The sequence below is a fragment of the Lynx canadensis genome, chromosome C1 (genome assembly GCF_007474595.2).
Source record: "Lynx canadensis isolate LIC74 chromosome C1, mLynCan4.pri.v2, whole genome shotgun sequence".
In the NCBI taxonomy this organism is placed as follows: domain Eukaryota; kingdom Metazoa; phylum Chordata; class Mammalia; order Carnivora; family Felidae; genus Lynx; species Lynx canadensis.
The window spans coordinates 48267732-48295322 of record NC_044310.1 but is presented as its reverse complement, the minus strand read 5'-3'; the positions used below and the strand labels follow the sequence as shown (position 1 = coordinate 48295322).

Sequence of the window (27591 nt, the reverse complement as noted above, 5' to 3'; positions counted from 1 at the left end):
TTCAGAGGCAGAGGGAATTATCTCTGCGTGGGCAAGAGGCTCAGTGAGAACAAAAGTTCTGGAAGAAGAACTGTCCACCCACATCGACTGAAGTAGTACCCCAGAGCCTTGGCTCTCTCCTCCAAAAGGGGTCGGCCACCCTGGAGAATTTTCCAGCATTGAGCAATGGTGTAGGTGTTTTGTTTCCTTTAGGCCCACTGAGATGCATCATGAGGAAATTGCCTTAGTTCTACTCTTGAGCAAGCTGATCCCACTATTCAGCTACAAAATCCTCAGAAGAGATGGAAGTCAACAGTTTTAAATGACCAGTTATATTTAAATATTCAGGGGGGAGAAAGGCCTTTTGTCAGGAAAGACAGAAACAAACACGTACTGAATAGTGACCACATGCTGAAACATGGGAGTTGTTAAACCTCATAATAACGTCTGAAATTGTGATTCACTTCATTTTACAGAGAAATAAACTAAGGCACAGAGCAGCAAAGTGATGTCCCCAAATCAAATGGCAAGTAAAGGGTCTTGGACATGGCCCAAAACTCATATAAACGACTTCAGGTTGCATGCTTTAGCTAGACCTCTGCTGCCTCTCATTTGCCTAATGACTGATCCATATGGTTTCAGAATTTTCCCATAATTAATGGTGAAATCACCAAGAATGCACAAACCCACAGACCATTCTGCTAACCTGGTGTGCTCTGGTCTAAAATGTTAGCATTCTGAAAAACAGTTGTAGGAGAAGAAATAGTTTACAGGGAACGTTTCCAAGAAATCCCGAAGTCACGGAGACTGAGAGTAGCAGATATGAGTATATGAAAACTTAACACTGCTGTACCAGACATCACAGGCAAAGGTAGATGGTGGGGGACATATTATAAGAAACTCTTCAATATATATGGCAAAGGGCTGATATACAGAGCATACAAAAAACTCCAAATCAATGAGAGAGAGACCCCAAGGGAAAATGAAGAAAGGCTATTAAGAGGCCATTAACAGAAAACAGAAGTCAAGTGACCAAGGAGATGAAGAAAATGTTCATTCTTGCTAGTAACAGAGCAAAGGCAAACAACAATGAAGAGTCCTCTTCTGCCCAAGAAATTGGCAAAAATGTTACCCGACTGACAACACCCGGTATTGGCAAAGGCACAGGGACACCGCTGGCAGGAATACAAATCGGGACAGCCCTTGTGGAGGACATTTTGGCCACAGCTAACATTTTAAATGCACAATCTTTCCAGGACCATTTCTGCCTTTTCAAATCTCTCCAAGAGAGGTTTTCATACTTGTATATCAAGCGCCACAGCAAAGATGGTCCCTGGATCCCCGTTTATAAAAGCCAGATTATAGAAACTACCTAAGTGTCTATCAGTAAGACAGCGGTTAAATAATTTTTTCATATACAGACTCTGGAATTAATGTCAGTATGTAATGGGCATGGGGCAGCTCTATGTGCTCTAACATACTCCAAAATACCTTATAAATGAAAAAAAACAACCTTGCAGGACAATTTGTAGTATATGATCTTATACATGCACATATATGTATCTGCAAAAGCATGAAAAGAGTTCAGAAGATATGCACATTGTATGATAGTGATTATGTCTAGGATCAAGTGAGGTTTGTGCCTTTTGTCTTTTACTCTGTAGTCCTAGAGTGTTCGAGTTTTTATGATGTAAGTGTATTCCTGTTGTTTTTCACTTATCTAAAAATTTTTTTTAATGTTTATTTATTTTTGACAGAGAGAGAGAGAGAGAAAGAGAGAGACAGAACGTGAATGGGGGAGGAGCAGAGAGAGAGGGGGAGACACAGAATTCAAAGCAAGCTCCAGGCTCTGAGCTGTCAGCTGTGGGGCTCGAACTCACAGACCGCGAGATCATGACCTGAACCAAAGTCAGACGCTTAACCGACTGAGCCACCCAGGCACCCTGACTTTTCACTTATCTAAAAAGAGCAAGTTGGCCGCATAGACAGAGTCACTTGCCTTGCTCTCTGGGTGGTGTCCACCCAGGGCTGAGGCTTCATCCGTTGCTGATGGGAATGGAAAGCAGCTCACGGGGAAGCTGCCTTTCCCTCCTTCGCTCCCTCAGTTCCAAAGGTGTTTACACATCTGAACTTGTGCGCACATATACACATTCCTCTTGGGCACACATTCACTCAGAATAACCACCACATAGGCTAGTTCGTGGCTCAAGAACTTCTGAATCACGGACCAAAGTGATTTCTTGTCATCTTGATAAAACTACTACACAATCACACCCCAATATAACTGCGAGAAAAATAACAAATGGTCAGGCCCCATCGGCGCAAGCCTTGATTTAAATCACGGGGTCCAACAGGCACATATTGGACGCGAAGCTCCTTAAATAATGGCTCTGCTGGCCTAAAACTTATCAGATGTTCCTTTAGCCTTAGCGCGCCCAAGACATAAACTATGGGTTCAGGGGAAAGCAAAGTCAAATGACTCATGACAGAGTTTGTTTTTAGTATGAATTATTTTTTCTGGCTCCTTGCTTTTAAAGACAGATCCTTTTCAGATGGGCTGAAAGCAAGGGCTGCTGGGAGCTGGGCTCATGGGCCTTGCCTTTCCCCTGCTTCTGAGAGCAAAACGTGGAGCCCTGAGCAGGAGAGATTTACTTCCCATTAGGTTCACTCCCATTGTGCCCCGCTTCTTTTTCTTTTCAAAACAAACCACGCGAGGGCAGCCTCACGGTAGCTGCGTGAGGCTGGTGGAAAGAGCACTGGATTTGGAGCCTAAGAGAACTGAGCTCCGGTTCCAGCACTGCCATTTACTACTTGCGAGATGCTGGGAGTGTCATGTGATGTCCCTGGGCTGCAGTTTCCTCGGGTGTGAAACAGGAATAATAAGCATCACACTGGGCTGTGGTGGGAATTCAGTGAGGCAATCCAAGCCAGGTGTCTACCACCCAGGAGGCGCTCGGTGAATGGCCCTGGACTGGACTCCTCAGGGCAGAGATGGTGTCCTATTTACCTCAGTAGCTCTACCGCTTGCCTGAGAATGGGGCACAGATATTTAAGGGGTGAAGGCAGCCAGGTACTTCGTACTTGTGATGTGCCAAGCACTGTTCTAACTGCTTTATATAAATCATCTCATTATCTTACAATTAACCCTATGAGGTAGAAACAAATGCTATCCACATTTCCTGATTGAAGACACCGATGCACAGAGATATTAAGGGAGCTGACCAAGGCCACACAGGTGGTTAGTAAAGGGGCTGGATTCTGGATGCTTGCTGTCTGGCTCTAGAACAGGAAGAGGAGAGGAAACACGGGCAGACCAGAAGCTCCCCCTGCAGAATCTATGGAAAGCCCACAACAGGGCTAGCCTACCTCTCGGATCACTTTAGAAGAACAGATACCAGGGGAAGGAGAAGGACATCACGAGTGTGGTCATTCATGGCCCTGTCAGAACATAGGTAGTGGACAACCAGAACCTACTCACGAATGTGGCATATTCGGACAGCTTCTCAGGGTGCTCTGGGCCTAGAGATGCCCATGCTTCTGAAGGAATGAGTACCTCAGGACAGGGCTGCTGGCCAAGAAGGATGAGGGGACTGCCTGGCTGGTACCTGCACATGTTCATCATCTCCTACTCCTCAGCAGACAGAACGAAAATGAACACAGAATTCCAGAGCTGGAAGGGACCTTAGATACTGCGTGGCCCTCCAGTGCACAGGTTAGAGAACTGTTACTTGCTCAATGCCACACAAGTTAATGGTAGAGCAAAGACTGGAATCCAGTTCCCTACCTCCCAAGCCAGCAATTCTGCCTCTGGCATCTAAAACACACCAGTGGCCACTGTCCCTTCAATGCAGAGCTCTTGAGTTATGACTTCTCATTTCAGTTATTCATTCATTCCATAGTTTTCATCTGAGCAGTGTTCAGAAAAGCTAGGAATGCTGGCCATTGGGTTTTGGATCTGTCCAAACCCGTTGATAAACCATCCCCAGGGTTAGATGAATGCTTAGCCTGCTCTCCCAATAAGTCATTGAATAATGTACTAGGCAAACAACCTTTTGAAAATGAGGTGGGTCTCCATAGGAGTCTGCCTACAGGGAAACAATGGGAAAAATTTGGAATAGTGATCTATCAAGGTGAAGTGACAAAATGCCTTTTGGCTTTATGTTTCCATCTCATGAGCTGCCCCTACCACATGTGAGCACAAAAGCATTAATTTATTCATTCATTCACTCAAATTCACATTTTCTTCCCAATATACAATTGAGTTCACTTTTGGGTTCATAAATCCTTTGTTCCCAAGATCTAAAATTCTGCATACCCTCCCATTTCAGTCCTCAAGACACACACACTCTCTCTCTCTCTCTCTCTCTCTCTCTCTCTCTCTCACACACACACACACACACACACACACACACACACATGATTGATTAACATTTCCAAGCCTTGTTTCAACTGTCATTTCTTTGGAATGTTTTCTCTGATTCCCCAAGGCTAGGGAAGGTGTGTCACCTATTGTTACCTATCCTATCATATACCACATTCTATCACAGCTGTCTATTTCATCGTATTTCTCTTCTGCAATACTGTAAGAAACTTAAGAAGGACTGAGCCTCTCTTGTTCAGAGCTGTGTGTCTGTAAAAACCAGAGACAGACCTAGCACAAGTGGCTGGCGCATACATAGATGGCACTCAAGAAACATTTGTTGAATAAATGAAAAAAATAAAGAAAACTCACTGAAGAGCGATTGTGACATAGACTCTGCCCTCATGAAGCTTCCACTCGAGTCGGAGTGGGGGTGGACACACAAAGGACAGTCACCATACATGTGAGAAGTATTATATCTAAGGTCTGCTCTGCACAATGGCAGACCTGACTGATGAATGACTGTACCAAGGAGGCTGGATTTCACTTAAGCCATATGTTCATCATAATCTGACTTTACAGGATATAAACGTGTGGGATATGAGTATAGGTGGAAGACACACAGAGTGTCAACTTTCTCAGTCCAATTCTCTTGCTTGTGAACTTCCCTGTACGCGATTCCCATGGAAGACACTTCAGGATTTCTTTGAATTCAATGAAATCAGGGTCTGAGGCAAAACAAAAAACAACAAAACCAAACAAACAAAAAACAAAACAGTACCACAGAGTGAAGAAGGAAAGACAGAGAAGAGATTCACATCACAGAATTCTCCTTACATAACACACTCCAGCCTCCCTGGTCTTTTTTGCTTCTCCTCAGACATATTCAATTCATTTCCACCTCAGGGCCTTTGCATTCACTGTGTTTTCTGCCACTCGAATCTCATCTCAAATACTTCTTCCTCAGAAAGGCCTTTCTTGCTGCTCACACAGCCAGGATGTCATGTTCCTTCTGTCCGATCCCTCTTTGTTCCCTTGTACTGCTTTACTTTATTTCACAGAATTTTTCGCTACCTGAAGTCATATTATTGGTTGTGATCCCCGGTTGCTAAAATTACTTGTTACCGGATTCCTTGTAACTAGAATACAAGTTTTGTGAGGGCAGACATTGCTTTTTCATTAGACACAGCTGGAGGTACTGAGCGAGGAGAAAGAGACAGGTATCAAAGGATGAAAAAGGTGCACTAGTTCCTAAAGGGAGAGGCAGATGATGGGGCAAAGAAAGGGGAACCAAAGTGACTGAAAGTTTAAGGAAGAATGAATAATATTAACTCACTTACTATACACTAATACAGCAGGCTTATGCATGACACTGCTACGTTTCCCTTTTGGGAATGCATAAACATTCTGTGAATATATGTAAAAACGCGGATAATTTTAGTTCCTGCTCTATGATATTTTTCTGTGGTGATTAAATTAGTTAATTCATGTAAAGCGATTTGAACAGTGCTTGACATACAGAAAGCATCAATAGGCGTGCCAGGGTGGCTCAGTCATTTAAGCGTCTGACACCTGATTTTGGCTCAGGTGAAGATCTCACGGTTCATGAGATCGAGCCCCACATTGGGTTCTGAGCTGACAGTGTGGAACCGGCTTAGGATTCTCTCTCTCCCTCTCCCTCTCCCTGTCAAAGTAAATAAATACATAAATAAATAAACTTAAAAAAAAGAAAGCATCAATAAATGTTGCCTATCATCATCTACAAAGAGATATGATATACAGATAGTATCTATTCAGAAGAATTTTATGCATTGCTATACACTATTTACTTTCTATTTTTTTAATGCTTATTTATTTTTGAGAGAGAGAGAGAGAGAGAGAGGGAGAAAATGAGAGAGACCATAAGCAGGGGAGGGGCAGAGAGAGAGGGGGACGTAGAATCCAAAGCAGGCTCCAGGCTCTGAGCTGTCAGCACAGAGCCCAGTGTGGGGCTTGAACCCATGGACTGTGAGATCATGACCTGAGCTGAAGTCAGACACTTACCTGAATGAGCCACCCAGGTGCCCCTACATTTAAGATGAAGCACATCATTTCTATAGTATACAAAGTTAAACATATGTCCCTTATTTTGCATTTATTACAGTACAAAAAGTTTTATAAGGATTAGTCATCAGTATTCAGAATCAAAGAATCTTATTGTTTTTAATAAACACATTTACGATCATATTAATCAAAGATGCAAAAGCTTTAAGACATGTAAGCATGAATAGCCAGCCACGCAGGAACTCTGAGAAGCTGGAGGAAGTGATAATGAATCATCAGTGGAAAGGATAAAGAGGCTGAAAGGCTGAAACAGAACTCCAGAAGGACTCATACAGAGAACAGTGAAGAAAGAAAAGAAAAAAAACATTTCCATAAGTGAGAAGAAATCAGCACAGGACGGTAAATCGAAGCACCACACGCAATAATTGTTTCAATGGAATCACTACGGGAAATGCCTGTGATGAGGATAAAAACAGCAAACTGCTGAGGACAAGAACAAGAGTTAAACAGTTTAAATGAATCCAAGGAAATTTGCTCACAACTTTAAAAAATCTGCCAGAAACGAACACATTACTCCAAGTTTGGATAACTTCTTTATAAAAACAGTTCTTTTTAGTTACAGCTTCTTTTTGGTTATCGCCAGGTTGGAAGCCTGGTGGATGGAACTCGCAACCTACCTCATCAGGATGCCCTCGCCTTCTCCCTCCTCCAACCCCAAGACCCACAGCATTTTATCACCGCATCTCAAAGAACAGGGGGATTGCTTTTTTAAAAGATACTGAGGTTTCAGCAGCACATGCCATGTTCCATACAGCCTCTAGGTGGCGCTATGACAAAACAGAAGCCTGAATACTCCGAAGGGGAAAAAATAATCAACAAAGTACATTTAGTACAAAACACTAAAAGCAATAACAGCTCAAAGGCAGACTCCATTTATTACAGAAGCTACAATTTAGTATCTCTAAGACAATTATTAATTTCCTTTTTAATTCAAGTGCTCACCCCACAAAGAGACGTCTCATTTTTCAGCCAGAAAAAAATCTCAGGGTTGTTTTCTTGCTCTAAAACATTTACATTTAAGGGCTCAGTGGAAACCCACACTATGCTAAAAGTTTGTAGTATAAACTGTTTTATAATCAAGATTCATTTGGTAGAACAAAAGACGTAGCGTTCAGAGTAAAAATGTAAGACAGCAAATGAGAGTTGGCTGGGGAAAAACAGTTATGTTAGTTTGATATTCAACCAAAAGCTGTAATCTTATTAAACATATTTAAATATGGTTTTCATTTAGATTTGGCAACTTGATTAATGGGGATGTATTAAATAATACCTGGCTGCTAAGAGTATATTTGGGAATCAGTGCCACATAAAACATGCAAAATGTACAATTCAGTTTCATTGTTATTTAAGGCTTCTCTGTTCTCTTGGCGGTGTGCATACACATATTAAAAATTAAGTACACATACTCCATGTATGCTCAAGCCTTTTAAAAGGCTTTCTCTTTAAACAGAAACATGCAATGGAAAATGAACTCAACTCTGGTGAAAGGTAATGGATTCATCCCTTTGGGGACAGCTGTCCTGTTTATCAAAAGAAAGGAGGGTAGGGTCAGAGGCAGGAAAAAAAAAAAATTCCTAACTGGTCTGCAAAGAGAGATGCCCAACTTCAGAGAGGAGCCGAAATCAGTTTCTACAGCCAGGCTTCCTTCTTTGCCTGAGTTGAGAGGTCGAATGAATGGTACCTTTCACCATGAGGCCATGGGGGTATCACAATGGGAACAGAGTATCTTAAGATATGGGGAATGTATTAGTGGCCAAATGCAGGCAGATGCTGATTCCCCATGTGTTAAAGAAACATTTTTTTTTTTTTTTTTACTGGTTGGGGGTGGGGGGATCTGTAGTTTTTTGGGCATTGCATTAGGCACTGACCAAACGGTAGGAGTTGGGGTTGCTAGGGTGGTTCAGAACAACCAAAGAGACAGATAATGGTAATAATGCAAAGAGCCAAGTACCATAATACAGTTCTACTCAGTGTTTTTGATGAAAAAATAATACGTCTGACATGCAAAAGCTGCACAGTAATGAGCATTCTCTTTTTTCCAGTATCATGAGGTTCCCTAAAATCTGCAGGCTGGAACAAGACATCTCAGAGTGGCCAAAATGTCAGATGACTTCACATTACGTCTCTAAACAACTCAGTGAAACGGGTCACAATATTATTATGTTTTAATTTGAGAAGTTAAGTTTAAGCCTGGAAAAGTCCAGAAGATATCTTACAACTCAGAAGGAAACAAAAGGGCAAGCTTTTTTGATACAGGTATTTTTCTGTCCACTTATGGATGATTGGAGGGGGTGCTGTGAGAGGTTAATAACATTACCCAACATCATACGTTCAGTAAGGCACAGAGCCTGGCCAGGAACCCAAGGCCATTTTATGTGGAAATCCATGTTTTTTTTTTTTTTTTAATTTGTTTATTTATTTTGAGAGAGAGAGAGAGCAAGCAAGGGAGGGAGCAGAGAGAGGGAGAGAGAGAGAATCCCAAGCAGGCTCCATGCTGTCAGCATCGAACCTGACATGGTGCCCGAAGCCACCAAGTGCAAGATCATGACCTGAACTGAAACCAAAAGCCGGATGCTGAACTGACTCAACCACCCTGGCGCTCCGGAAATACACTTTTCTAACCTCTAACCCCACAGCCCCACTGCTTCTCTGTGGATGACTGAAGACTTGGGACAGGCGCAGTGATGGAAGTTAGGGGTAAGGGTGGGGACACTACATGCAATCTCATTTATTTCCCTGTCACCTACTTGCAAAACAATGGAAGAAGAGGGGCCAAGTTCCTTCCAGAGACCGCTTCTCCCTGCCACTGTCATCTGCAACTGGGCTATGTCCCCCACTGGACAGAACGCATGATAACGTTGAGCACGCCAAGGCCTTTACAGTGATGATGGGTACAATCAGGGGCCACAGGGAACAGGGTGTGGGCTGTAGTAAGACCACAACCAGGGAAACAGGAAATTCTGACCCACGCTACCACATGGATGAATCTAGAGAACATGATGCTAAGTGGAATGAGCCAGTCACAAAAAGGCAAATACCGTATGATTCCACTTGCATGAGGTACCTAGAGTAGTCACGTTCATAGAGACAGAAAGTAGAATGGCGGTTGCCAGGGGCCGGGCGGAAGAGGGACTGGGGGATCATTGTTTAGCGGGCACACAGTTTCAGCTTTGCAAGATGAAAAGAGTGCTGGAAACTGGTTGCACAATGATGTGAATAGTCCTTAACACTACTGAGCTGTATACTTAATAATGACGAATTTTATGTTATGTGTATTCTACTACAATTAAAAAACAAACAAAGAAAGGAAGAAAAGCATACAGTCACGAACACCAGCTCCGGTGGTCATTTACAATGTCTCTTGCCTGGTACAGTATGAAACATGACCTTCCAAATTTTCAGATTTATGGAAGTAAAAGTCCTTTTATGGGACATCCTTGGTACTTTTCTGGAAAGCAGGAAGTCTGGAGGAAACAGGTCTTTTTTTTTTTTTAACATGTAAAATTTTATATCTGCATGTTTTATATGAATTCTCATCTTGGTTGACCAGCTAAAAGAGCTTTGAACAAAGCACTTCCCCTCTCTGGGTTCCAACTTCCTCATCCATAAAAGGAGGGAGTGGGTGAGATGATCTCTGAGGGCCCTTTCAATTCTCAGATTCCAATTCCTGTTTTTCCAAATGCTAACACTGTCCTCTGTTAAGTATACTTCATCCATTATGGACATTCATTGGGACATTTTTGCAAGCCACTATTCGTTTATGAAATACCTACTCCCTGCATTTTCCCCGAGGGATAAAAGCAGGAAGGAAAGGTGCAGGATGAGGTAGGCCAATAGGAAGCAAAAGAGTAAAAGGTGTTCTGGAAGGAGCACTGGACTGGGAGTCTGAGGCTATGAGGTTCCAGTGGATTCTCCCACTTGCTAGCCATGTGAATCAGAAAGGAAGGAAGCATTTACTGGGGTCTTCTCTGCAGAAGGTCCTTCCACACATATTATCTTTTTACTTTACAATTTTGGCAATTCACACACTATCTTCATAATTGTTTCCATATCCAAGTACTACCTGTACTATGTATTATGTATAATTTTTTCTTCTAAAGTCCAAATAAACCGCTTTTTCTCTTTGTTTTAAATTGCCATGTTCTACACAATAATATCCAGGAGAACCCAGGTGGGAATCTGGTTATATACACATTAAGATAAATATATAACTAGTAGAAAAAGAGTGCCCACATGCCAGCTAAAGTCATCTTGGGTGCCACTGGTGGCATATGGGTGTATATGGGAGATGCCACATTAACCCACTTTATCTCCAGTTATGGCTGCTGGACACTTGAGCCACAGCAGACCCAACAGACCCCACTCAACATGCTGGTTCATATTCCTCTCATCTTTAGAATGGTTGGGTTCTATAAAGTAGAACAGAGTCTTTCTGAGATTTTCAAATTTCAGGGATACTAACATTTCCAAAACTACTTTGGAGACTGACATATAGCAAGTTTTAATTTTCTTATAGTAAGCAAGAACTCAAAACAATATTCTCACACAAGGTAATTAATAACAACAACAACAACAACGCAGAAGACTTTCTACACCAAACAATCGGGAGGAATACTTCTCAGGTGAATGGAAATAAGTTAAGAAAAACAATTATGATGTTCTGCTTCCTTGTCTAGGTTTCTCCATCTGGTGAAAACTCTGCCATGGGCCAGCCACTGACAGCCTCAGCACCCATGGGCCACAGATGTAACGGGAGACGGCTCTGGAGTCACACATGTCTGAGTTCAAGTCCTGGTTGTGCACTAACTACATGTGCAGCTTTGTGAAACCTTAGCCTCGGCTTTTCACGTGTAAACCGAGGCTACAGCTCACTGTGGTAACGATCGAGTGTAGTAAGTGTACAAAGTGCCTCACACAGTGCCTGGCCTGTGGTACAAGCCGAGGCTTACCTTTCCCATCCTATCTCACCAGGAGAGCTGCTCTCAGGATACAAGATGGCAACTCATGGTTGGTGCACTGAAAGTGCGTCCTGCAGCTCTAGTGGTTTCTGGGGATCTCAGCTTAGAAGCTACTTCCTCTGGGAAGGGAAACTTTCTTTGACCCACCAAGTTGGGTAAGAAGCCCCTGTCCCTGGTACCATGGCATTCTGGGCCCTGCAACTGTTCACTTGCCACACTGGATTCGCTTTTTAACGTGTTTATTTATTTTGAGAGAGAGAGAGAGCACAGGAGGGGCAGAGAGAGAGGGAAAGATAGAATCCCAAGCAAGCTCTGCACTGTCAGTGGGGCTTGATCTTACTAACACTGAGGATCATGACCTGAGCAGACATCCGGAGTCAGACGCTTAACTGACTGAGCCACCCAGGCACCCCACTTGCCAGGCAACTTATTAAAATTGCCAGGCAACTTCTCCCTTACTTACCCCAGGAGGTCCAAAAGAGCTCTGAGAGACTGGGGAGTGTATCAGTCTTACTTATTGTTGCTTCTCCACCATCTAGAACACACATAGTGGCTACAAAAGTCAGCAGTGATGCACTTTTCATTTGTTAAATGCACACGTTAACTGATGGGAACATTGGCATAAGTTTTCAAATCTGTTTTGTGGTATTGCTTGTGGTATGCTCGACGGTTTGGACCATGGATTTATGGCAGCATTTCCAGTGTTTGGTGCTAGAAACGTTAGCAAAGTAAGATGCTTCAAAGCTGATTCTTTGGTCAAGTCAATTTGAGAAAGATTATGCTCTATATGGAAATCCATGATGCATGTTTACATATGAAAGTCTTATGAGAAGTCTTGCTGTAAAGATACCCAGTTAACTTGAACATAGAATTTTCCAAATGAATTCTTTGCAGGAATACCTTTTAATATAACAAAGACCACCCTTTGGAAAACTCTGGCTTATAGAGAACTTGAGCTGTGAGCCAATTTTTCTGATGGTTTCTATCAAGTCTGTGTCCTGGTTCTCCTTCCCTGATTTAAACTATACAGCTGGAATCAGGAGACATACAGTGGGCTGGACAATTGAACCTTTGAGAAAACTGCACATATGGATGAGCTGGCCGGTCCAGGAGCTGACCAAAAGTATTTTGACAATGACTCAAATGCCCTCATCTGTGTCACACATCAGACCCTTGACATTTCTGTGCACACACATCATGGCAATTTCTCCTCACTCTTCTCCTTTTCCACCATCATCACCACCATCACCATGACCGCCACCACACGTATGTGTTATGGGACACTGTCTGTGCCATGCATTGCTCTAAGGACAGGCAATTCCTGAGTTAATGTATTTACTTCCCACCATGACTGTTTAGGACAGATGCTAGTGTCATCCCCATTTTACAGAGGGAGAAACTGAAGTGCAGAGAGGTTACAGAAGACTCGCATTTCGTAAGATGGGTAGACCAAATCACAGACCTATGCTAAGAAATCTTATTGATTAACAGACCGAGACTGACTGCACTGAGTTCCCAGGTGAAGCAATCCATAAACAGCTATGTCTGGCTGATTCCAATAAAGCCCCTTCTACCATATCAGGCCGCCTCCTGGAGCTAATAATACTTGATCTTTGTGAGTTATTTTCTGTTTACTAAGCACTTCCATATCCTTCATTGGTTTTAAAATCTCCTGACCATGCTTTACACAAATATGAGCGTTTTATAGATCCTGAAATGCAATCTCACAAAACTACCACTCGTAGTAATGACAATGATGATGACATTAATGATAGCCACCTCCCACTTTTGACAAACTTATTGTTCAAGGCAAAAGAGCTCAGAATGGGTAGATTTGGGGCCCAGACGAAAGCCTTCTAATGCCAAGTCCAGAGTTTGCTCCACCCTTGAAAGGCAGGTCTCTCCGACAAGATAAGCCCAGCTGCGGCAGGGGAGAGGTTTACAGCACCAGCTCGGCATTCAGTTGGTGTGGTTTTTAAAGGAACTCAACATCTGTCATTAATTAGAGTTCCTGTTGCGAAGGTGATGGTTTATTATTGCTAGGCTGATAAGATGGCCAGTTCAGGAACACTATCTTCCTCCTTTTTCCCTCCCGCTCTCCAGCAGAGATTTTTCTCTTTCTTTCTCCTCTCACCTACAGAAACATAATTGACCTTTTGCCACACGGTATGATGTGGTGTTCTCAAACAGGGGCCCCTGTTGGCTTCCCAGTGATAACCTTTGGAATTTTTTCCCCTTTGGCTCAATGCAGAGACTCTGTTAGACCAACTTTGATTCAAATTTCATTTCTCATACTCCTGAGCTCTCTGAACAAGTTAATGACCTTCCCCGGGCTTTACTTTTTCATATGGAATAAGTGACAAGAAGGCCTAAATGGCAAGGTTATTTTCAGAATTTGATGTAACAAAAAATGAGGATGTTAACACAGGGCTTGGAACGTAGTGGATACCCAAGAAAGGATAGCAGATGTGATAACTAAAATAATAGCAATAATTATTTACAAAGAGATGAGATGAAACAGGGGATTAGGGTTGGGGGTTGAGGTCATTCTGCCTTCAATCATTTATCAGTCATTTGTTCTTCCCCTGCAACTAGTCTTTTTCTTTACAGCCCTTAACCCAAGGCATGTATATATTTATTTGTATTTATTTATTTCATTATCTCTTAATACTCAGCTGTAAATGTGATGAGAATTGATATGATGGTTATTTTGCTCATCATTGAACCCAAGGGGATACTTGCTGAATGAACAAATATTTACCAAGCAGCTATCCCATGTCAGTTTCTGTGGTAGGCACTGGAGATATGGAAATAATTAAAGCAAGATTCTCACCCTTGAGGCATTCACATAAGGGATCTATGAAAATTGACAAAAATAAAGGAAATGAGGCATTCGTCCCGACTCCAGAGAGTTTTTGATAAATCCAGTGGCATAAATGGATTTAAATCTGCAGTAATATTCTAGCACAAAGCATCAAGGTGGTGGGGTGGTATGGATATCTCAAAGCTCTAAGTGCCAAGAAGGATTCAAACCGGTGGCGTTAAGCCCCCTAAAGTAATTAGAAATTCTTTTTGAAACATACTAGTTTAAAAAGAAAGAAAGAAAAAGAAAAAGAAAGGGAAGGCCTTTCAGAGGCCTGGCTCCCTGACTCCTCCCAGAACAGTCTGATCTCCTCTGCTGGTGAAGCAAGAGGTCAGATCCCCAGACGGAAAATCAATCTCTAAGAGTCGCTGGATAGAATTTCTAATCCACCAGTGCCACGACACGCAGTCTGTTTCCAGCCAAGGAGGATGAGGCCCAGAGGCTTTAGCTTCCCCAACCCACTGTACACAATCAGGCCAAGCTGACACCCCTCGCCAGCAACACACAGCCTCTAACCATCACGCAGGCTCAGAGGTCCCACCACCAGAGCCCTGGAACATACCTTTCTCAGTGGTTTGGAACTCCCATTTTGAAGTTATTTTATTATCGTTATTATTTTTGAAATATTTATCTATTTTGAGAGAGTGTGAGCACATGACTGGGGGAGGGGCAGAGAAAAAGAGAGGGAAAGAGAGAAAGAGAGAGAATCCCAAGCAGACTGCACTGCCAGCACAGAGACCCTCGTGGGGCTCGATCCCACTAACCGAGAGATTATGACCTGAGCTGAAGCCAAGAGTCAGATACTCAAGTGACTGAGCCACCCAGGTACCCTATTATTAAGTATTTATATTAATTACTTTAATATATTTTGGGTTATTTCCTCTAGTCCATTGCTTCTTATGTTCTGCAGAGACCTTCCAAGGCTGCCATGCCTACTGTGGGGAAAGATAAGGAGTGACAAGGGTAAGAAGGAGCCATGATTCACCTTCTGTCTTTTTTATATAACAGCCTCCCAAATGTCCCACTGCTATAAATTTTTTTGAAAACTAGACTTGATTCTTTCAGTCTAAAGATGAGGAAACGGAGACCCACAGAGGCAATAAACCTCTTGCCCCAAGTCACACATTGAGCTGTTCAGTAACTGAACCACTAAGGATGGGGGTGGGGAGCTTGTTTTTGAAAAATGGGGGTAACTGAGAATCGTAAGGAGCAGCCTGGAGCGAGTGCCGGCGCAAACAGGGAAAGCTGTTTCAGCTATAATCTAGGTGGTCTTGGATCAGAGTTCATCTGTTAAAGACTCTAAATCCAAGTCTATCCACAGAGGCACCACTGCTTTAGGCGGCTGGCTTTCTGTGTAACCAGCCAAGTAAGTATCTATAAAATTTCACCTGCAGCTCAGGACAACATACATTTATCCAGCCCCTACTGATGGGGAAGACTTGGTCCATTACTTGGAAGCTCCCACTCACATGGGATAAGCAGATACTGAAACGTCCAAGGGCAGCCCCAGGGGTAAGCACGGGGTTGGGGGGGGTGGGGAAGGGTAGAAGTGAGTCTTGCCAAGAGGAGTTTTCCAAAGCAACTTTATAGAGATGGGTTTCCGTATTATCCCAGTGAGCAGACTGTAGGGTCAGAGTACCTGGCTTCATAGCTCGCTACCCATGTGACCTTGGGAAAGTACTTAACCTCTTCATAATCCAGCTTCTAGAAGGCAAAGCGCAACTGACATCAGGACCTCATGGGACGCTAGTGAGGATTAAGTGAGTTCAAACACAAAAAGTGTAGAGAGGGGGCTGGTGCATAGGACACGAACCATTTGTAGGAGTCCTCTGAAGACAAGGGTCCCGGCTCCCCACCGCCCTGCGGTACCTCAGACCCACTACTGTCTGCTGTTTCCTAGTAGTCGAAGCACTTGCTCGAACCTCCACTTCAGGATTGTCTATGAATTTCTCCTCTGGCGTCTGCAGCGGTTGGTTAGTCAGCTTACGGAGATGAAGACAACCACTGTAATCCAACTATCCAAACCAGTCTGATCTGCCAGGATCCCTCCTCATCAGAGATGCTGACAGGTGAAACTGACACAGCCAGCTTGGTAGGAATTTCACTCTGACAGACTCCATCCAACAGTCTCCTCTGGGGAGAGGTGTCAGTTGACAGGGAGGGGGGCGGGGAGGGGAGAAGGGGCACATTCAGAACTGGTGCAAGGGGGGTTGCTTGCTTCCCACAGCCCGTGACCTTGTCTCATCAGGTGCCTACTCCATCCTGAAATCCTGAAACGCGGTCTGTTACAACGCCCTACACACAGACAGGTGTGCTCTAGTGAAACGGGACAGTTTCCAGGGGGCATTTAAAGAGTGTCCCCCTTCTATTTCAGGGACTCTTCAAAACTGGAGGTAAGTAATAAACCTTTGTAATTACTCCCAGGCCGAATCAATTTACAGGCTCTTTTTCCTAAGCAGGAAGCACTGTTCTCACCTGTGAAGCACTTAATGTTGATTTTCTAAAAATGACACTATTAGCCTATAACTTTTTAAATTTTTTTTAAAGAACAGCGTCAAGGGATATTGGCCAAAGGATGCTCACAAGATTCCTGATCAAATTCCTAAATGATCTGTTTATAGTTAAAAACCAGCACCTCCAATCAACTATGGTCATTACATATCCAGCTTTCTCTTTTGCTCCTTTTGACCTGGGACCCTTTCCAGGGGTTGAGTTGCTCTTCCTTCTGTCTGTGTTTATTCTTTTGTTTTCACAGCACCTCCTGAAAAGCCCTCTTCCTCCTGCTTCTCTGCTCATCCTAGATTAACATTTCCATTTGAAGCCCCACTTCTTATCCCAGACGAAACTTGTCTTTCCTGCAGAAAGCAGGTTATGTAATGACACGCTCTGTTTTTAGGTTGCCTTGTTTTTATTTATCCAGTCTATCAGCCACTTGAAGATCTTTCCCTCGGAGAGCCAACCTGAAGGTGGTTTTTCCTCTTTTTAAAACTTTTTATCTATTTTTTTATTTGTAAAACATGCTTGGCCTTATACCACATAATCCAGCACTGTGATGTCACCTGCAGAGAGTGTGTGCTTGGGGACAGAAAAACCTGTATTCAATATCCAGCTTGACTATTAACACCCAGTATGGCCTTGGAGAAGTTCTTTCAGTTTTCGGAGTCTGTTTAGTCATTTGTAAAAATGATAAAAATATACTTTCCAAATAAATCTATTGTTAGAATTAGGTAAAAAAGGTTGGTTTCTGTAAGGAAATTTGTACAAGAAGACCATAGAATATGGGTTATGTATGTAGCTTTCTTACTATCTGCTTTGAAGCAGGAATAAAGCTTCGAAAACTTTGAGGAACAGATATAATTCTCTAATAAAAACAGACTCTGACACATATAAACTTAAGTTCAAATCCTAACGCTAATGCTTAATATCTGTGTGACTTTGGGCAAATCACTTGCCTTCTCTGAGCTTCCATTTCCTTATCCTGGGCTGGGGGAAGGTTGTGAATAATTACATACCTAATACAGTGACTCACTTAGAATAATGAATGGTCCCGAGATCTGGCTCAAGCAAGAGGATTTCTATTCCTTTTGACTAAACACTACCTTAGACTGTGCCTGGATCTGACTTGTAACAAGTCTGGTCTCCTCAGAGAGGTAGTAAGCTACATGGGGCTGTTGGCCTCAATGCCTAACTTAGAGTTGGCTTATACAGAGTTGGGTATTCACTAAAGATACTTAGGTCAATTCCTCATCTTTTGGGCACCACATTCACTGAGAGTGAATGGCTCTCCAGGATAACCAGCCCCTCCTTCTCCAGTTGGACCAACTCATTCCAACAGGGAGAGAGGAAGGGGAGTGGAGGGCTGTAAGGGCTGTAAGGGCTGACTTCTCTTTTAATTAAAAAAAAGCAACCATATCAGAATCCAGTCAAGAGAACCAAAACTACTCTAGGTTTTTCAACAGAATCTAATACAAGAAATTGGTTTCATAGGTCACCTAAGAAACCAAAAAGTCAAACAGATGATCCTGCAGTAACTCAAGAGATCAGCAATGGCAGAAAGCTGCGACCCCTTTTGGGGATCAAGGGATGATGGGAGGCTGTGGTGTGCCCAGAGCCAGCAGCTGGAGATGTCAGGCTGGAGCTGAAACCAAAGAAGGGCTGAGTGGCCAGAAGTGGAGGATGAAGGGGAAAGGCTGAGAGCTGGAATCACACAGGGAGAGATGACCTAACAACTCCCCTCTTCCTGCCGGTCAGTCTTCCACCAGTATCCCCCATTGGCCAAACCTACCCAGAGGCTGGCCACAAAGGAGCCTGGGAAATGTAGTACACAGCAGAGTGGGGCTCGGGGATCGGGAGGGGAGAATAAAGCTTCCTGAGAACAAATAGGCAAATGACCAGCCCCACCATCTCTCAGTAACATATCCAAAGCAATGGCACAGTTTATAATTCATAGTCAGCTAATAAGCATTGACATGAATACCACTACAATTTTGTATAATGCTCAAAGTTTTTTCATACCAGTAACTGTGCTAAATACTTAATACATATTATCTCATTTAATCTTTACAACATTATGAAGTATACACTCTTAATAGCCTTATTTTCACAAATGAGGAAACGAGCTGGAGAAGGGACTGATCTAAGGCAAAGCTACAGCATGTGAACACAGGACTGGAACACAGATTAAGGTGAATAGAGAAGTCTGTGCTCTTAACTATGGTTCCAGCCATTACTTCTAATATGAATCATACTTCTAACAGTAAAAAGGAGGGTACTGGATAAGCTGAAACTTCTCATAAGCACTGGAAGGATATTCTGAAGACCTACATTTCCAAGGCTGGAAGCCTAGAACACGGTGAGCGTTGATTCTGCCCTTAAAAAAAGGAGAGATGAAAAAAAAAAAAACAAATGCATCACTTAATTCAGTTTATAAAAGTCCATGGTGTTCCCTCTTGAAGGCAACAGGGTATTTTTGCTAAGAGGATCCCAAGTTCAGTGGCCTCTGCAGGCTTGCTGTTTACTGATACTTGATATGCTTCAACATCTGTTGCCCTTCTCGATTGATGGGTGCTTCATTTTAGCACTTCCCTGATGCCAAGCTGGGGGAAAGCTTTGGTACTGAGGTCCTCTAACACACTCCTAGGTCACTGATGCAGCTTTGCTTGTAAAGCTGGCCGAAGGAAGGGATATTCAGGGAGGAGAAGTGAAGAGCCATCTCATCCATCGGCCGTGCTGGCTGCTCTCAGTGTCTACTCCTGGGTCAGGCGACATCTCCTGAAAGTTATAAACCCCAGGGATCCTTTACTCGAAGTCAGGTTTCAATATCATGCTCCAGGCTCTTAACAAAGTAGTATATGATGAATTCTGCTGCTGCTTCTGTGAAAGTTCCATGGAAGGATTTCTAGACTGTTTTTTTATTTTTTTTAAAGTTTATTTATATTGAGAGAGAGAGAGAGTGCACGCGAACCCACAAGCAAGGGAGGGGCAGAGACAGAATCCCAAGTGCTAGCAGTACTGAGCCCCATGTGGGGCTCAAACCCGAACTCACGAGCCCAGCCGTGGGATCATGACCTGAGCTGAGGTCAAGAGTTGGAGGCTTGACCGACTGAGACGCCCTGGCACCCCTCTCGGTTGGTTTTTAAAGAAACAGAATTTTTAGGATTTGGTACCAGGAAAAATGTAGTCTCTTTTGGTGAACTGGTATACTTCCTTGGGTCTGCGGACACCGTATGACTTGACACATTTCCCAGTTTTGTCCTGGCTGCCTGGAAGCTCAGAGAAATTCTCTAATTTATGGGTCAGAGACCTAAAGGCCAATCTGTCCCATAAAGCTGTTTGGTTTGGCACTCACCAATCCAGGATTTATATTAATTTGAATTTCAGTGCCCTTCGGCAGAGTATACATTCTACGACTTGGTATACAACCAAATCATGCTGTCCTTTGCTGGTATCTCCCCATGTTCATACGGACTGTCTGGCACCTGAAGGCGTATGAATTTGAGGATCCCCTAGTCTAAGTGGTTGTTATATTCTCTTCCTGCTACATGGCTTCTGATTTGTGAGTTTTTATTTTGCTTAGTTTTATTCTGCTTACTCATATATTATAAGCCTCCACGAATCCTTTATGGAAGCGAAGCATAAGAGATAAGTAAACAAACTGTTTTCTTCCCTAAGCAAAATTGCCAAGATCAAGCAGCTGTATTCCTGCTGATCCAAGGGCTGACCGTTCCTCTGGCCTGCCCCACCTGCTAAAGGGTTACCCTGGCTGTGGGTTCAGGCCTGCCATTCCCTCAGGCACAAGAAAGAAAAGAAACTGTGGCCTGGACATAATCACGTGGCCCCTGATCTCTCTAGCGCGTGATATGTAAATCTAGCTCTAGGTGCCCTCTGGAGCTCCGGGCTGCGGGGGGGTTTGCAGGGTTGTTCTGCAGCAAGACCACCTGAGTTGAAACCCTCATGCCGTCACTAGCCGTCGATGTGACCTAAGGCCAGCTTATTGCGGTCTTGTTGCCTCAATTTCCTGCTTTATAACGTAGGACGATACTACCTACTTCACAGGTCTGTCATGCGGATGAAATGAACACAGGAAATAACATTAGTGCTTTTTCGTGTGCCAGGCACCGTGCTAAATGTACTTTCATTCATAAAATCTTTGCAGCAACTCAGTGGGTCAGTTAAACTGAATCTCAGAGAAATTAAGTACCTTGTCCAGACAGGTTCGTTCACGTAGCTAGCGAGCCAAGAAGCCATAGCCTGGAGTGCAGCAAAGTGACTGAGAGCGCTACTTTTTCTCTCTTGCCCCATCTGATTTCCTTCCATCTTGCCCACAACGGATTCAGCTCACTTACCCTCTTCCACACCGAGCCCCCCATCCCCGCCCTGCTTCCAGGCAGGCAGCTAACATACCACCACAGAACTGAGGCTCCAGCAATTACTAATATTTACTGGGCTGAGCTGAAACGGAGAGAGATTTGTGAGGACTGAGGCACATGTTCCTTTCTCTGCTTTCTAGAAGGCCCCCCACTGCAAGCAGACCTGGGGACACGGGGCCTCTCCCCTGAGTTCCACTCTATCACTCGCTAATCCTCGGTGGCCCAGCTCAAATGTTGCCTTCAAAGGACTTTCCCAGTGGAAAGTCAAGACAGTGGAAGGTACTCCTTCTTTGGTGCTCCATTATCCCATTGCATAGCAACTGCAGTTTAAAAAAATAATATCCAACATTAAATAAACACTATTTCACCTTACATGTTCTAACGTGCTTATTCCTTATAACACGAATTGTGAGATAATATCTCTATAATGCAGGTATTACTGTTATCTTTTACAGATGAAGGCTCTGAGGCACAGATAAATTAAGTAATTCACCCAAGGTAAGTGGCAGAGCCATGATCTGAGCTCAGGCGAGGCCTCAAGGTCTTTGCCACTTACTTAGTATAGACTTTTTCATAATGGTATCCGTCTCTTCCCCGTTAGATTGGAACTATGTGGGCACTGAGATATGTTTAATTCTTCTTTGTCCCGCGGCCATCCTCATCACATGGCAGGCTCTTGTTGCCAAACCCTGGCTTAAAGAATTGAACAGGGAGCCCCATCACCCACTTGAATCAAGGCCCACGTGCATGCCTTTTCCAGATCTAGTCCACTGGCATCTGTCAGCTGAGCTAGCGGGGCCCACCCAAAGTCCAGCGGTGGAGGAGAGCAGAAAATGCATCCTGACATCACAGGAAGGACTGGAGTAAAAGGTACATTAATGGGGGCAAAAACAAGCCAGTGGAGTGATTAATTTGGCCTCCCCTTCAATATTATGTTTACACAAGTTGATTATATAGCACTTAATTACTAATTTGCCCTACTTAAACCAAGAGTGCTTTTAATTTTTAATGAGATAAGGGAAGGAGATGCCTTTGCTTAGTAAGGAGTAGCTATTTTATTTCCTTCTTTTGTTTTGCCCAGCCAATTAATGACATTTCTAAGGAAATGCATCCCTCTCACGAATTCCTTCTCCCCATCCTCTTCTCCACCTCCCAGGTTTAAAAAGAGGTGGGAACAGATGACAGCCACTTAGAAACAAACTGACTTCACCTTCTGATCTGACTGGCTGGGCCGGGCAAGGCCTTGTGAAGTGCAGAAACATGGGACCTATAAAGGGTGCTACCAGATTTTTTGGGAATTGGGTACATCTGTTCCCAGAAACCCTAGGTTGGTTGTTACTGACAACAGAAAACACAGCCATGGGTGTCCAACCAGGGCAATCCTCCTGCAATCCTGCATTATTTCCTGGGTGCGAGGGTCGGGTAATTAAAAAAAATTTTTTTTTAATGTTTATTTTTCAGAGAGAGAGAGAGAGAGAGAGAGAGAGTCAGAAACAGAGCATGAGCAGGGGAGGGGCAGAGAGAGAGGGAGACACAGAATCCAAAGCAAGCTCCAGACTCTGAGCTGTCAGCACAGAGCCCAACATGGGGCCCGAACTCACCAGCCATGAGATCATGACCTGAACCAAAGTTGGACGCTCAACCGCCTGAGCCACCCTGGGGCCCCAATGTCAGGTAATTTTAAGAAGAGCCCTGGGTCAGTCCAGACATAAGAAGAGCAAAGAGACTGGCGTCAGATCTGGATGTGATTGGTGGCTCTGCCACTCGTAGCTGTTAGACGACGGGCATGGCACTTAAACTTCCTCACACTCGGTTTTCTATCTGTAGAGGTGAGGTGAATAACCTAACTTGCGAGAATTAAACATTATCTAAGGTACCTTAGCAGAGTGCCCAGCTGAGAGGAGGTGCAGGACAAGATTAGTCGTTTCTGGCAGAGGGAAAGTAGGCAAATGAAAGCAGGAATAAAGGAGCACCTTTTGAGGACCTCGGCATGTCTGTCCTTGTCTGCAGAGCTGTGAAGTCTCCTTCAGTGCTATTCAACCAGCCCGGTCATAACAGAGCTTGCCCCAGAATGTGAAGAAACACACTGACTCTTTCATGGAGAACATCTTAGCATGAATAAGATGTCATAACTGATTTACATTCTGATGCAAGTATCCCTTATCTTATCACAAATCTGTAACAGACCATTCACAGATTGCCCTCTGGTCTTCAGACGGACCTAACAGCGCAGGCTGGATGACTGTTTGGGACATTTGCATGTGCTCCTGAAGACCCCTCCCCACCCTTCTCTGGGCCTTGCCAGCCTTACCTGTACCAACTGCATCAACAAGTTCCCTTGCCCTCTGACTTTTGAGTCCAGCCAATGGGGAGCCCGGCAGTAAAACAGAGAGAGGGAGGAAAATGGGGTCAATAACTCAGCTCTTTCTTTCCAGGGTCTCTGGCAGGCAAGCTGGCTCAGTAGTCTCCACACGGGCCTCTGTTCTGGGTTCTGGGGCTCCAGCAACTGGGCTCTCCCTTCACCTCTTAAGGTTCAACGGGTACAAACCCCAGGGTACTACATCCTCCCTTGTGACCCTCAATGCCCTGATCTACAGTCTTGTAAACAGTCCCTCCAGTAAAATCTCTAAAATTATCCTAATTTGAGAGTGCCCCTTGACTAACACCGCGATATTTTAAGGTACATCCAAATTCCAGTTGTCTAATACTGGTACTAGTTGTTTTGTTTTTTTTTAAACAAGAGCAATCACATCCAGCCCCGGAAGAATCCATTTCCTTTTGTGACAAAGGCCAATAACCCTTCGCTTTGAAATCCTAGACTAAGCCTTGGATTCTGGCTCCACCCCTTTCTAGGTATTGACTTTGGTAAGTCATTAACCTGTTGCTTCATTTGTAAAATTATTACAACAGTACAGGAAATACTACAATAACAGCATAGGAAATGTCCTTATAAACAACTTTTGACATGGTATCTATATTTTAAACGTTTGAATTTCTGTGATATGCAATTATTAAAGATCAGCCACTCAACTTCTGAATACATGGTACTTTCTTAAAGTTCACTGCAGAGTACCATACATCTCCAATAAACAACTGCAATTTTTTTTTCTCTTTTGAATACTTCTTGATCACTTGCCTCAATGATGCAACCAAAATTCATTCACTGACTTCAGTAAGACCTCTGTACATCTCATGACCCTGAACTCTGTCCAGTAGTATGTGGTATGCGTGTGTGTGTGTGTGTGTGTGTGTGTGTGTGTAGTCATTTTTAGGGTCTTTTTCCCAATTAAAGAAAATTCCTGACTTAAATAAAGGTCTTATCTTTCCTGGTCTTTCATTTCAGTCCATGGCCTAACTTATTATTCTGAACATTAAGCTTATAGGAGCATAGATCTGTTCTTCATGAGTTATCAGTGTGAAGGAAAAAAAATATATATCCAACCCATTCATTTCCAGTTTATGCCAAAAAAAAAGTTTATTATGAAAAGTAAAGGCATAAATGATCATTGCAATGAGAAGTTAATTACTTGTAAGCATTTGTTTTCACAGAAAGATCTTAACATATCTTTGCAGATTTGTACCAGTATGAAATGTCTGGCACAAAATGAAGTTAAAGAGTTTGGTGAACTTTATTTTAGAAATATAGTTCTGTAACCCCTCTAAATTTCTAAGGGCTCAGCAGAGGTTTGGCCATTGTTTGCTTTTTACAAAAAGCCCAGTTCTTAAGTTCCTAAATAAAAAAGGGGTGGGAGATATTTGGAAACAAGTTGATGAGTTTAAATCTTTGTGTTAATAACAAGAGTACAAAAAGTGTCTCTTAATTAAAGGGCTTTTCTGTATCTACCTCTGTAAAAAGGGAGTGGGTGTATTATAATTAAGATGAGATGACATATGATAAAATAAGATAAAATAAAAATAAAATAAAATAAACAAAATAAAAATAAAACAAAACAAAACAAAACAAAACAAAACAAAACTCTTGGGCATGGCATGCCGTCTTTTCCAGGCAAAGGGATTAGAAAATTTCCGAGCCAAACAGGGTACACTTCTTAGTTTTATTTCTATATTTGATACTCAACTAAGCAGTGATGACAAATGTGGGCTGCTGATAATTTCTATAAAGCAGGCTACCCTGTGAAGCCAGTGGCACTGCCATGTTGGAATCTAGACCTTTCCTGGGCAAGGTATATGTATTTACTGGGATATAGTTTGATGGAATAAAACGAATATGCGCTTTGTATCAAGGAAGGTTTGACTATGCCTCCAGGTTTCAGAGTCTTTGTCTGCACAGTGGGGCCTGCAGAATTCAAATGTTTTGACTTTTATATCCATGATTCCATTCTGTAAAGTAGATTGGAAGAGGAGATTCACAATTAATCAGAACCTGAATTTGTTGCTTTTTTGAGAGGGAATGATTCTCAAAAAGATAAGAATGTACTGTTAACCAGGTGTGGCAATAGTATAATGAATGTTAGGGCCAGCATCACATTCTTAATTTAATCCTTCTTTAAACTACTAATTCTCATTCCAGGATTTTCTGTTGACTTTCTATGAGGCACTGACATATGGGACAGGACACTCAGAAAATTCAATCAGAAATCTGAATCTATTTAATTAGAAACCAGGATCTCATATCTCCAGAAACACATGCTTAAGCAGCAAAGGGCAAAAGGCTACTAAAGAAAGTTGATAATATCAGGACCATATGTGAAATGAATAGGATTATAAAAGGCCTGGGGATGAAAGCTAAATGGAACTAAAATTCACAGCAAAAGACTCATCCTACACACAAGAAATGGGAGCCCTGAATTTTCATCCACCACTGGTGGGAGTACAAAGCGTTACTATGTATCAGAATTCTAAAAGCTGGGAAACTTTCTGATGAAACAAATGTATCTCCCTAATTTATTTTATGGAAATAATTTAGGGTATCTGCAAAAATTTAGCTACAGAGATGTTAGCTGCAACATTCTTTAAAACAATGGAGACAACACATATATTCAAAACGAGGGGATTGGTGAAATAAGCCATGGTCTATCCTGTGTGTATAAAATTATGCAACCCATAAAAATAACAAATAACAATGTTTACTACCTATTTTGGGGTGGGAAAAAAAGCTACAAACACTATGCATTGTATGAACACATTATTGTAATTAAAAAAAAATGTAAAGTGGTTTAAAAGTATGTACAAAAAGGGGTGTCTGAGTGGCTCAGTCAGTTAAACATCTGACTTCAGCTCCGGTCGTGATCTCATGGTTCAGGTCATGATCTCACGGCTCGTGAGTTTGAGCCCCACGTCAGGCTCTGTGCTGACAGCTCAGAGCCTGGAGCCTACTTCAGATTTTGTGTCTCCCACTCTTTCTGCCCCCCTACCCCCCACTCGCTCTCTCTCTCAAAAATAAATAAAAATAAAAAAAAATTTAAGTATGTAAAAAAATACTAAAAGTATAGAAACCAGAATCTTCAATACTGGCTATTTTAGGGCAGTAAGATCAGTGTTTTTGTACTTTTCTTTCAGCGTAACTGAACTTTCTTATTTTCTTCCTCCTCCATGAAAATGAATAATAAGTTGTAGTCCAGGAAAAGAAAAAGAAAAAAAAGCAAATTAAGATTGAATGTGCCAAGAAATGGGATGGTTTCCTATTTCTGAACATCCACGATATAGCAGTCTTTCCAAACCTCCAGAAACTAACATCACCATAATCAGCTTTACTTTGTAAAATGTAATAGGCCTAAAAATCACAGAAAGTTGACTCCCACAACATAAAACAGAATGGAGGTGCATTGTACCGTGTATGAAGTCACAGGCTGTGAGGCACCTAATAGGTGATGAATATAATCGGCTCTAAGTGAAGTGTACTTTGTGGAAAAGAATAGAAGGAGAAGCTTCAGCTAGGCGGTGAGCCTGTTTGCAAGGACTGACCTCGAGGGTGGGCCACTGCGGTCAGTGTGGATAGCTTCTCTTGTGGGCACACATTACAGAAAGGGTGAGTAGTCACACCTCTCAACAGGCCACTTACACGTAGTGGTCTGCAAGACACGGGAGTCTGTCTGGAACGTGACAAGGAAAGCTAATGGTGGGAACACACAGAGTCCATGGTTTACAGAGGCGGCAGCCCTCGCACGGTGGGAGGAAGAAAGGTTTTGATTAATTGGTGGATTCCAAGGGCTTATTTTCTTTATACCGGTACGTGCCTTACATTGATTGGGGAATTCATTTTCATGTCTTGTCAGAGCCTCCTTCTGCTGCCTTTTGCTTCCTCTACTTTGGGGCAGGGGGGCAGAGGGGCAGAGGGGAAGGTGTCACTCCTGGAATTAAAGCTGGTGTCACAGAAAGAGATCCGGAACCAAAAAACAAACAGACCCTGTCTTTTAAGATAAGAAATTACAGAAAGCGAATGACATCTGCAGGGGCCTAAAGGAAGCGGAAAGTGGAAAGCGATTTTGTATTTCTGCC

General features: G+C 42.9%; 1 protein-coding gene across 13 annotated transcripts in view; it reads right to left on the bottom strand.

The window, feature by feature from the left end:
* Positions 1 to 27591, bottom strand: part of FGGY (FGGY carbohydrate kinase domain containing) — a 417073-nt gene that overhangs the window by 46352 nt on the left and 343130 nt on the right. Inside the window, exon 15 of one of the 13 annotated variants that reach the window (XR_003970649.1) lies at positions 11864 to 11935. The exons of 11 other annotated variants lie outside the window; for them this stretch is intronic. Coding sequence is in view for 1 of the 2 variants with exons in the window: in XM_030323874.1 (XP_030179734.1) it covers positions 19451 to 19534 (84 nt within the window). In the remaining variant the exon portion in view is untranslated. Of the gene's footprint in view, positions 1 to 11863; positions 11936 to 17152; positions 19535 to 27591 lie in introns of those variants that run through there. One more of the 13 variants, XM_030323874.1, reaches the window with a different exon arrangement.